Source organism: Microcaecilia unicolor, chromosome 12, assembly GCF_901765095.1.
Source record: "Microcaecilia unicolor chromosome 12, aMicUni1.1, whole genome shotgun sequence".
NCBI lineage: Eukaryota > Metazoa > Chordata > Amphibia > Gymnophiona > Siphonopidae > Microcaecilia > Microcaecilia unicolor.
Window position 1 is genome coordinate 6,729,246 of NC_044042.1, and position 12,072 is coordinate 6,741,317.

At 49.2% G+C, this 12,072-nt stretch overlaps 2 protein-coding genes across 6 annotated transcripts in view; both read left to right on the top strand.

Annotated features, from left to right (window-relative positions):
* The window catches only part of C4BPB (complement component 4 binding protein beta), a 32,022-nt gene extending 28,947 nt beyond the window's left edge, over positions 1 to 3,075 (top strand). For all 5 annotated transcript variants that reach the window (XM_030220722.1, XM_030220718.1, XM_030220721.1 and 2 more), the window contains 2 exons: positions 1,161 to 1,345; positions 2,892 to 3,075. In XM_030220722.1, the coding sequence (XP_030076582.1) occupies positions 1,161 to 1,345; positions 2,892 to 3,032 (326 nt within the window). In that variant the 3' untranslated portion in view covers positions 3,033 to 3,075. The remainder of the gene's footprint in view (positions 1 to 1,160; positions 1,346 to 2,891) is intronic.
* Positions 1 to 12,072, top strand: part of LOC115482058 (complement receptor type 2-like) — a gene marked incomplete at its 3' end in the record, with an annotated part of 504,947 nt that overhangs the window by 287,641 nt on the left and 205,234 nt on the right. The window lies entirely within an intron of this gene.

The window sequence follows — 12,072 nt, forward strand, 5'->3', positions numbered from 1 at the left end:
TTAGAGTTTACTTCACAATTCTTTCAAATATTTTTTCCAATGAGTCCAATCTATGGCTATCAAATTACTGCACAACACCTGCCGCTGTGACCACGTCTCTCCCTTGTGGAAAACTGAGCATTGGCTTCCAGTCTCCGCAAGGCTCAAGTCCAAAATTCTTACCCTTGTCTACAAAGGACTCTCTCCTCAGCCCCTAGCTATCTTGATGACTTCTTAACCCCATATGTCTCTGGACATAGGCTCCACTCATCACAGGCTGCTCCTCTTGCCCCTTCACCCCCCCCCCCCCCCCCCCCAATCTCGACCTTGACATGTCTCCGGACATAGCTTTCTGTTAACTCTGTCCTCACTTATGGGATTCTCTTCCTTCTGAAAATTCACCTGATTCTTTTGAATGGCCTTTGTGGTTAGATTCCTTGACCTCTACGGCTTCTCCCTGTTCTGCTCCCTTTTCCTTCCCTCTTTTCCTTCCCCTCTTCACTTTGCTTTAATGTAATCTTCCTCCCTTCTTAGATTTAAAATTAACCCCCCCTGGCTCCCTTTCTTTTCTTTTATTGTAAACCATCCTGTTGCACAGCGGTGTACTGGAGCTGGCTCACGAAAGCCGTTTGTGGCTTGGGCCCCCTCCTGGCATCCTCTCCTCCCCTGTGGCTTGGGCATCTTCTCTCCCTCGTTGCCCTCCCCACCCCCTCTTTGCAGCACCTCCCTGCTCTCTCCCTCTTCGTCCTCCTTCTTGCAATTGGTACCCTCTTCTGCCACAATTTATGTTTTTAAAGCGATGTCAGTGCCGTCAGCAAGGACAGGCAGCCTCAGCCAATCCCCGGGGCCTTCCTTCAACCGAGCCAGAAACAAGCAGCGGGGAGTGACAAGGGTCCATTTATTTGGCTGGTGGGGCTTGGCATCCATGCTAGCAAAGACGTGCCCACACGGAGGGGTAAGGGTGGCGAGAGGAATGTGTTGCCCCCCCCTGTCCACTCCTGCCTCCCCCCCCAAAAAAAAATCAAACTGTAGGACTGGCTTGTCCGCAGAGAGAGTCTGTTAAAATTTTCCCAGCACAGCGCTGCTGCTGCACCACGGCATCATTGGCAGGATTCGGAACATTTTTGTACGTAAATTAATTAACTATACCCTGGTCGAACTGATCCGCTTTTCTCTTTCAGCCCCGAGCTCTCACTGCATGAAGCCAAGGGTAGAAAATGGAGAGATCACGTCAGAGGGGAAGGAAAGGTACAGCGCAGAGGACACGGTGACTTTCCAGTGTTCAGCGGGGTTCCAACTGGAAGGAAGTCCATATGTCACGTGTACTGAGAATGGCGGGTGGAAGCCAGAATTACCCAAGTGTATGGTAAGAGAGTATTTCAACCTACACTGGGGCTGGGTGAGGGGGAGAAGAGATGGAGTAGGGCCAACCCAAGGACTTAGGCGAACCCCCTCCCCAGAAGTGACCCAAGGCCTTAGCCCCTCCTAGTTCTCACCTCCCCTTCCTCTCTCTACTCCTCAAATGGCCAGCACCTTCTCGTTCCCGCCCTACCCTCAGGTTGCTCGCATCTCCTCTCCCAACCCCTACCCCCATGTCCAGCATCTCTTTCCTCTTCCCTTCCCCCTAGGCCTATCGCTGCTGCTACCCTCCACCCCTTCTGACACAAATTTCCTGTTGGAGGGGCCCCGGAGAGGGCAGGACTTGGCAGGGCTTGAGCGTGGGCTTGTACTGAAAGATTCCTTTCTGGCTTATGGTGCTTTGAAGTGCCTGCCACCTCTCAACTTCTGCCACCCTAGAGACTTGTCAAATGGCTCCAGCCCATCAGAGACAGGCTGAACCAGTGCTGAATCTGAACCATAAGCTGAGGAATGTCTCTTCTCGTCCTTTTGGCTGAGATTGGGAACCTGTATATAGGGTGAGGTAAACCAACAAAGCCTACACGTATGACAGAATAACAGACATGGACAAGCACTGGAGTAGGCGGCTCTGGTCCTCTAGGGTGGCAAACTGGTTGAGGCCGGTCTTAGGGCGAGGCCACCGAGGCAACCGCATAGGGCCTTGCCCCCGACTGCCCGAGTTCCAGTCCCCCTCCCTCCGAATTTTAAAAGTGACCTCATCGGGTTACAGGCAGCGGCAGGAGTGAAAAGCGTGCGAGCTACTCGGCGCTTCAGGAGCCTTCCTTTCCCTCTCTCAGCTGTGGTCCGCCCTCATGGAAACAGGAAATGAGCTGAGAGAGAGAAAGGAAGGCTCCTGAAGCGCCGAGCAGCTCGCACGCTTTTCACTCCTGCCGCTGCCTGTAACCCAACAAGGTAACTTTTGAAATTCAGAGGGAGAGGGACTGGAGCTTGGAGGGAGGCCTCGGAAGGAGGGGAGCCTTGGAGCTGGGAGGGGGCCTTGGAGCTGGGAGGAAGGACGGCCTTGGAGCTGGGAAGGAGGGAGGGAGGCCGGCCTTGGAGCTGGGAAGGAGGGAGGAGCCCTGGAGCTCGGAGGGGGGCCGGGCACTGGAGCTGGATGGGTGGTTGGGAGGGAGGGAGGGAGGGGGCCCTGGAGCTCGGAGGGAGGGAGGGGGGCCTCGGAGAGAGGGGGATGGTCCGGGAGCTCGGAGGGGATGGTCTGGGAGCTCGGAGGGAGGGGTGGCCGGCCCTGGAGCTAGGTTGGGGGGCGGATCTAGGGTGGGGTGGAGCTACAGTTGGGGCGGAGCTAGGATGGGGCCCCATCAAATTGGTCAGCACAGGGCTCCGCACTTGCTAAGACCAGCCCTGCCAGCTTGTATCTCTTGAGGACTGAGGTTGCCTGTCCCTGTACTGTCAAACCAGGACTGGTGGTAAGAAGGTGACCCATGAAACTTAATCCAAGCCTACACTTTTGGCTTCTTGCTAACAGTCCCTATGTCTCTCTGATTTTATTTTAGAAATATACTACGTCAAACATGAAGGAATTCCTGTACCACGGAAAAAAGCTGGAAGACCTGAAGCCTCGTTTGGAGCTGTACAAACTTTCCCTGGAAATTCAGAAATTAGAGCTGGAAATTAAACAGAAACAGGAAGCCTAATGTATCAATCGTTCCAAAATAAATCATTTAACTGTTTACTTTCTTTTCTGTCTGGGCTTGTATTTAGGGGCCCTCTTACTAAGCACGCTGAAAGGGCACTGTTGAGGGGGATGCGTTTGAGGGTGGAAAGTAGGTGTGGCCTGCGCAAATCAGCAAATCGCCAAGCGCTGCCGATTAGCGCAGGGTTAGCGCTTGAGCCCTTACCACCTACAAAACAGGTGGCAGAAGGGCTCAAGCAGTAATGACCATGCGCTAATTGGGAAATTAGCGTGTGGCCTTTAACAGAGAAATACACGTGGCGGCCATTTTACTGCTGCACTAAAATAGCACAGACCACTTTTTAGTGACTTAGTAAATGAGCCCCTTTACTATTTTGTGGCAAAGAATTGCATTTATGTAGAAAATTCTAGAAAATCCGTTCAAACAAATCCGCAAACAAGCGGAGAACTCAAATGCCCCACGGGAGAATACAGGTACAGGAGAAAGTGGGATGTTTGACCACGGAAAACCAAAGCCTGGATAGATTGATCTTAAAAACACTTGTTTATTGATGAAAAAAGACTCGACACAAGCGTTGTGTTTCGGCCGTTAGGCCTGCATCAGGAGTCTCGGTCGACTGAGAACATCTGATACACACGTTTAAAAATATGTGGTATGGTGATCCATATAGTGGGTCTGTAGCTCAGTCACCAGAGAACAGCTGATGCAAACGTTGAAAGACACGTGATGTGTTGATCTATGAGGTGCGTCTTTAAAAAGACCTTTTCCGAAGAAACTTGCTCGTGTGTATCAGATGCTCTCCGTCGACCGAGGCTCCTGATGCAGGCCTAATGGCCGAAACACAACGGTTGTGTCGAGTCTTTTTTCATCAATAAACAAGTGTTTTTAAGATCAATCTATCCAGGCATTGGTTTTCCGTGGTCAAACATCCCATTTTCTCCTATACCCATAACCGAAAATTCTAGAAAAGCCTTTATGACCATCACAGGTGACCACACATCCATCTCTGTACAGCAAAGAGCAGAAGGGAGAAACAGAGAGAGAGAGAGAGAAAGTCAATGCCAAGTAATCCATCTGGAGAAGAAGATCCCTAATTAGAAAGAGGATGGTATATAAAAAAAAACAAAACTTAAATGACTGCATGCGTGTCGATTTTGATAATTCTTCTGCCCTCCCCAACCCAATTACTAACAATGTGTTGAGTGGTGCTTAGAAAGTAATTCTGGCTGTGAAGAACTAATGCAGACCAGAGGCATAGCTACGTGGGCCACGGGGGCCTGGGCCCCTGTAGATTTGGCCATGGACCCCCCTGCCGACGACCCTCTCGACCCCCCTCCCATCACCAACCCTCCCCCGCCACCGGCGTTGCCGGTGCCTACCTTTGCTGGCAGGGGGACCCCAACCCCCGCCAGCCAAGGTCCTCTTCTTCCGGCAAAAGGCTTCGTTCTGTTTCTGTGAGTCTGACGTCCTGCACATACAACGTGCAGGATGTCAGACTCACAGAAACAGAACGAAGCCTTGCACCGGAAGAAGAGGACCTCGGCTGGCGGGGGTTGGGGTCCCCCACCAGCAAAGGTAGCTGATGGCGGCTGCGGGGGAGGGTTGGCGGTGGTAGGGGTATTGAGAGGGTCGTCGGCAGGGGGCTGGTCAAAGTTGGTGGTGGTGGCGGAGGGGGTCAAAAATGATGGGGGGGGGGGTCGGTAGCGCCGGGGGGGCTAAAATGTGCCCCCTCACCTCAGGCTCTGGACCCCCCTCCCGCCGAAGTCTGGCTACGCCCCTGATGCAGACTTCTATGGTCTGTGTCCCGTGCATGGCAAGACACTTTAGGATGAGCTGGAGTGGACTTCAATGGCGACTCCAATAGTTGGAAGATGAGGTCAGACTTCTACAGTCTATGTCCCAGAAATTGCAAAGAAAGACTAGGATTAAGTATTTTATATCACATTCATTATTGGTTTAATCATAGAAACAGAGAAACATGACGGCAGATAAAGGCCATGTGACCCATCCTCTGTAACCCCTAATTCTTCCTGTTCCTAAGCGATCCCACATGCTTATCCCATGCCTTTTTAAATTCTAGAACAGTCCTCGACTCCACAACCTCCACCAGCCTATTCCCTCTTAATTTTGTCATATGCCCCCTCATTCCAGAGCTCTCCTTCATTTGAAAAAGGCTCTCTTCCTTTACATAATTGCCCTTGAGATATTTAAATGTTTCTATCATGTCTCCTCTCTCCCTCCTCTCTTCCAGCGTATACATGTTGAGGTTCATAAGCCTGTCCCTATAATTTTTGCATTCAAGACCACTAACTAATTTCGTAGCCGCCCTCTGGACCGACCCCATCCTGTTTATATCTTTCCGTAGATGCGGTCTCCAGAACTGCACACAGTACTCCAAATGAGGCCTCACCAGAGACTACAACGGCACTATCACCTCCTTTTTCCTGCTGGTCATCCCTCTGTTTATGCACCCAGCATCCTTCTGGCTTTGGCCGTCGCTTTTTCTACCAGTTTGAAAGCTTTAAGGTCATCAGACACAATCACCCCCAAGTCCCGCTCTCCCTTCGTACACTAAGCACTTCACCCCCTAAACTGTACCGTTCCCTCGGATTCTTGCGACCCAAGTGAATGGCCCTGTATTTTTTGGGATTAAACCTTAGTTGCCAAATATCGGTCCATTCCTCCAGCTTCGCTAGGTCCTTCCTCATGTCATTCACACCCTCCAGGGTGTCCACCCTTTTGCAGAGTTTAATATCATCCGCAAAGAGACAAACCTTATCAGACATCCCTTCCGTAATATCACTCACAAAGACGTTAAAAAGAGCCGGCTCTAGGACCGATCCCTGTGGTACTCCACTGACGACATCCTTTTCTTCAGAGCAAGCTCCATTTACCACTACCCTCTGTCTCCTACCATTTAACCAATTTTCAACCCAATCAGTTACTGTAGGTCCCATACCGAGGGCACTCAATTTATTTATCAGTCGCCTGTGCGGAACCGTGTCAAAGGCTTTGCTGAAATCCAAGTAAACCACATCAAGTGCCCCTCCCACATCCAACTGTTTGGTCACCCAGTCGAAGAAGACAGTCAGATTCATCTGACACAACCTGCCACTAGTGAAGCCATGCTGCCTCGGGTCCCGCATTCCATGTAGTTCAAGAAATCTCACTATCCTCCTCTTTAGAAGCGTTTCCATTAACTTACTCACCACCGAGGTCAGACTGACAGGTCTGTAATTCCCTACCTCCTCCTTACTTCCACTCTTGCGCAAAGGAACCACATTCACCCTTCTCCAGTCCACCGGTACCACTCCAGTTTCTAAGGAAGCATTGAAGAGGTCCGTCAGCGGAGCAGACAGAACTTCTCCGAGTTCCTTAAGCACCCTCGGGTGTATCCCATCAGGCCCCATCGCTCTGTCTACTTTTAGTTTGACTAGCTCCTCACGAACACAGTCCTCCGTAAACAGGACTTGGTCTACCATACATCCATCCTCTTTAGCCTTTGTTTTCTGCAGCTCTACCCCCGGTCTTTTATTCATGAACACAGAGGTAAATTAATTGTTAAGCAGTTCAGCTTTATCCTTATCATCTTCCACATATTTCTCTCCCTCAGCTTTGAGCCTCACAATGCAATTATGGCCCTTCCTCTTGTCACTTACATATCTGAAAAAGGTCTTGTCCCCCAATTTTACTGTATTAGCTATCTTTTCTTCCATTTGCCGCTTCGCATTCCTGATAGCTTTTCCAGCTTCTCTTCGCTTATTTGGATATTCTCTCCTGGCTTCATCATTCTGAGTCATCTTATAACATACAAAGGCTAGCCTCCTTCCCCTTATCTTTTCAGCTACTACATTTGAGTACCAGAGAGGCCTTTTTTTCCTCTTACTTTTATGTAATTTTCTAACATAGAGGTTAGTTGCCTTTAATATAGCTCCTTTCAGTCTTGTCTATTGCCCTTCAGCTGTTCCCATCCTACTAACTGTTCCTTGAGAAAGTCCCCCATCTCGGCAAAGTTAGTTCCTTTGAAATCCAGGACCTTCAATCTCGAATGAGCCCTCTCCCCTGTTTTAATATTGAACCACACTAATCGATGATCACTAGATGCCAAATGGTCTCCCACCTTGATGTCAAAAACGTCCTCTCCATTTGCAAGCACCAGGTCCAGATAGCTGCATCCCACATCAGTTCTGTTATCCACTGCTGAAACAATTCTTCCTGTAGGGAATCCAAGATCTCTTTGCTTCTAGTCGACCTCGCAACAGGGACACCCAATCAACATCCGGCATATTGAAGTCATCTATCAGTAGTACTTCCCCTTTCCTAGCTATCTCGCGGATGTCTTCAATTAAGTCCCTGTCCATTTCCTCCAATTGTGAGGGAGGTCTGTATATCACTCCGATATAGATACATTTTCATTTCCCTCTTTCCAGTTTAACCCACAGCGCTTCTTCCTTACCCCATGTGTCTTGCAGTTCCGTCACTTGGATATCATTCTTAGCATATAATGCCACACCTCCATCCTTTTTTCCTAGTCTGTCCTTATTGAATAGATCATAGCCAGGTATAGCAACATCCCAGTCATGGTTCTCCGTGAACCGCCACTAAATCCAAGTCTGCTTCCATCATTGTAGCCTCAAGATCTAGAAGATTGTTTCCCATACTACGGGCATTGGTATTGATCTTATATGTCTGTATGTATAATTTTATGGTAAGTTTGGCTTGTGTTATTATTATGAATGTATTTATGTGATCCGCTAAGAACTATGGATTAAGCGTAATAGAAATTTTTTTAAATAAATATATAATGAGAGTGACTGTTGGGCAGACTGGACAGACCATTCAAGTCTTGATCTGCCATCAACTACTATGTTACTATATTTCTTTTATTTCACTCTCACTTGGTATTGTAGCCCTTCGAGATTATTTGCCCAAATCCTCAGCTTTCCAGAGCCAGAGAATCTCATCATTTACTGGAAGAGGCAGTTACAATAAGAACAGTTTCGACATAGGTGTAGGCGTGATGGCCATTCATTATCTACTGTGCTCTGCAAACTGTGGGCCAAGCCCTAAATGGAGAAAGCATTGAATCATTTACAGAGAAGTCGATACCTGACCTAGCGGATTGGAAAAAGACCAGAGGACTTTTTATATCAGCTCCCAGATGTAGAGTTTGCACTGAATTTCACTGGGGACAGTCAGACAGCGATCTTTGGATTTGGGATGAGACAAGCTAGGAAGATCTGAGACTGTTTTTCTCTAGGGATCAGAACTCCTACCTGAGAACTAATTGTACGTACATCGATGCCCAGGTGAGTCCTTTACCGCGGAACAATGACTTGGCTTCTTAGGTCAAAGTTTTGACTCAGGAGATGCTGAGAGATGAGAAAAAGAGAAATGTATTTTTTCTTTAGCTTATTCCTTTTCAGTAGTAGCTCAAGGTGAGTTACATTTTTTTTTTGTTACATTTGTATCCTGCGCTTTCCCACTCATGGCAGGCTCAATGCGGCTTACATGGGGCAATGGAGGGTTAAGTGACTTGCCCAGAGTCACAAGGAGCTGCCTGTGCCTGAAGTGGGAATCGAACTCAGTTCCTCAGGACCAATGTCCACCACCCTAACCACTAGGCCACTCCTCACATTCAGATATACTGGGTACTTCCATGTCCCCCCCAGAGGGTTTACAGTCTTAAGTTTGTACCTGAGGCAATGGAGAGTTAATTGACTTGCCCAAGGTTTTAAGGAGGAGTTGCAGAATTTGAACTGGGGTGCCCTGGTTGCCAGCCATGTGCTCTAACCACTAAGTTACTCCAAACTGCCCTTTTCAGAGGCTCTTCCTGTGATCCAAGGTGATCTAAGAAAGAGGGACAGGATGATACAAAGTGCCAGTGAGAGATGTATATGGACGGAAAGACACTAAGATGAGAATAGAACCTCATTTCTGCAAAATGAATGTTCATGCTGGTGATAAGGATCCTTCAGTTCTCATGCTGCAAAAACATGCCAGATTGCAAGGGGAGAAATATTCAGCTCTCTCCCAGGGCTGATTTACTCCCGTGCTTATGTTCTTATGCCCCACTCAGCCTCCCCTACCAAAAAGGTAGAATCCAGACTTACAAGAGCGTTTTCGTTTCTGTTTTGACATTTCTAGTGCTAGATTTTAAGTAAAACTCACCCATACGTAAAGAGCAGCGTTTGTGAGTTTTGATATGGTCAGTTGTGGTATGATCGCTATTTGATTCTTTGCCTTTCTATACCTGGACACAGGATGACTTCTGTACCTTTAAGCAATGAAGGGTTAAGTGACTGGCCCAAGGTGCGTTAGTGATAGCAGCAAGATTTCAACCCAAACTTTCTCACAGGACCCAGCAACTGTTTTCACCAGATGTAATATGTTCAGGTCAGCAAGTGTCTGCTCATATGTCTTGGAACGCAAATCCCATACCATTCTCGTAGCTTTTCTTTGCACCGCTTCCATTTTTTTAAACATCCTTCGCAAGGTACGGCCTCCAAAACTGAACACAATACTCCAGGTGGGGCCTCACCAACAACTTCTACCGGGGCATCAACACTTCCTTTCTTCTGCTGATCACACCTCTCTCTATACAGCCTAACAACCTTCTCGCTACAGCCACCGCCTTGTCACACTGTTGCGTCGCCTTCAGATCCTCGGATACTATCACCCCAAGATCCCTCTCCCCCTCAGTACCTATCAAACTCTCACCGCCTAACACATAAGTCTCTCGTGGGTCTCTCTTAATTCAAATTAAGTTGAACCTGGGGAATAAGCCTTCTTAAACAATACTGATTTCAATCATTTTCTGAAATTTAGGTAGTTCTGGGTAGATTTTACTGATTTGGGTAGAGCATTCCACAGTTGAGTGCCTATGTATGCAAAGTTGGAGGCGTAAATACATAGCGAGTGTTTTACAGGTGCGTGTGCATACGTGCACATTTACACTCGCAACTTATAAAATGCCATACGTTACCCATGTACCATCGGCACTTAGTTACACTTACACCAGCTCTATGGCTGATGTGAGTGATCACACCCTAAGCGCACACCTCGTTATACTGGTATTCTATCAACGAAGGTAAGGATCTACTTTCCTTAAGAGACTAGCACACTGTAATAGAATTAGCCCAAATATGTTTTCAGTCAAAGCATAGGAGCCAGCTCTGTGGGTGCTGTAGCTTGATGGGGCACTAGGGGAGCATCCCCCAGTCGGTCATGCACTTCAGTGCACTGCAGACAGGTGGACCCAGGCCCATCCCCTCCCTAGCTGTTACACTTGTGGTGGTAAATGGGAGCCCTCCAAAACCCCCCAAAACCCACTGTACCCACATGTAGGTGCCCCCCTTCATCCATAAGGGCTATGGTAATGGTGTAGAGTTGTGGGGATTGGGTTTTGAGGGGGGGGGATTGGGGGGCTCAGCACCCAAGGTAAGGGAGCTATGCACCTGTGAGATATTTTTATTTTTTTTTAATAACTTTTAGAAGTGCCCCCTAGGGTGCCCGGTTGGTGTCCTGGCATGTGAGGGGGGCCAGTGCACTAGAAATGCTGGCTCCTCCCATGACCAAATGCCTTGGATTTGGCCGGGTTTGAGATGGCCGGCATTATTTTCCATTATGGCCGAAAACCGATGCCGGCCATCTCAAACCCGGCGAACTCTGACATTTGGCCGGGCCCAACCGTATTAGCGAAAAAAAAGATGGCCGGCCATGTTTTTCAAAAATACGGTTGGCTCCGCCCACTTACGGCACCGGCCTCGAAGATGGCCTGCCAGCTATTTGGCCGGTGCTGTTCGATTATGCTCCTCCATGCCTAAGGAAGGCTAATTACCATTGGGTTTAGTACCTCCCAATCATTCTGAAAAGTTGGCTCCTATGAGTTTAAGTGAGTACCTGAGACAATGACTTGCTACAAGTGTTGGTGATAAAAGCAGGATCTGAACAGAGGCTCGTACTGGTTCTCAAACCACTGCTGTAACCTCTAGGCCATTTCCTCTCCCTGTGATCTTCTGAGCGTGGATAAGTTAGGGGCCCTTTTACTAAAGCCGCGTAGGCGCCAACACCTGCCCAACGCATGCATTTTCGAACTACCGCCCAGCTATCACGTGGCCCAGGTGGCAATTTCATTTTGTACATGCGTCCAGTAGGCGCGCGTGGTGCTAACTGGGCGGTAATCAGCATTGTACATGCGCTGACGATTAGCATTTGGTAAATGCATGAGACCTTACCGCTAAGTCAATGGGTGGCGGTAAGGTCTCAGGCCCAAAATGGATGCGCACTGATTTTTATTTTGCCGCACATCCATTTTCAGGGAAAAAAAGGCCTTTTTTGCAGCAGTGCTGAAAAATGAACCTGCGCGCGTCCAACAGTGGTGATCCTAGGTCGGCTGCCATCTGGGGCGGATCGCCGCTGTGTACCCCTCCCCGGGTGCAGTGGCGTCTGTCCCCCCAGGGTGCAGCACGACACCCCCCACCCTGGCGCATCAAGCCCCCCCCCCCAGGTGCATTCTTGGCTGCTGGAGGGTGCAGCCGCTTGCCTCTCGGCTCCGCTGGCTCCCTGCTCCCTCTGCCCCGGAACAGGAAGTAACCTGTTCCGGGGCAGAGGGAGCAGAGAACCAGCGGAGCCGACAGGCGCGTGGCTGCTCTCTGTACCCCTCCAGCAGCATGCACCCGGGGCGGACCGCCCCCACCGCCACGCCCTTGCTACGCCACTGGCGTCCAGTACAAGCGTCTACACCTTAGCAAAAGGACCCCTAAGAGTTTACTGGGATAGGGAATCTTCAGCTTACTTCTCCAGTTTCCGAAACCTCTAGCCACAAGGACCATCCCTTCTTCCCATCTCCAGTGTTCCCTGTTGATTCTTTGGCTGAACCCAATGCAAACATGATTTCTTGTCGGTCTTACAGCTCCTGTGCTCGGATAGAGGATTTTGAGAGCCCTTCGGTGAAGGAAGATGGTGGTCTGGTGGTCTGCGACAAAGTCTGCCTCCATATTCAGTGTAATGCTGTCCGTGAGTCTCTTCACTGCCGTTC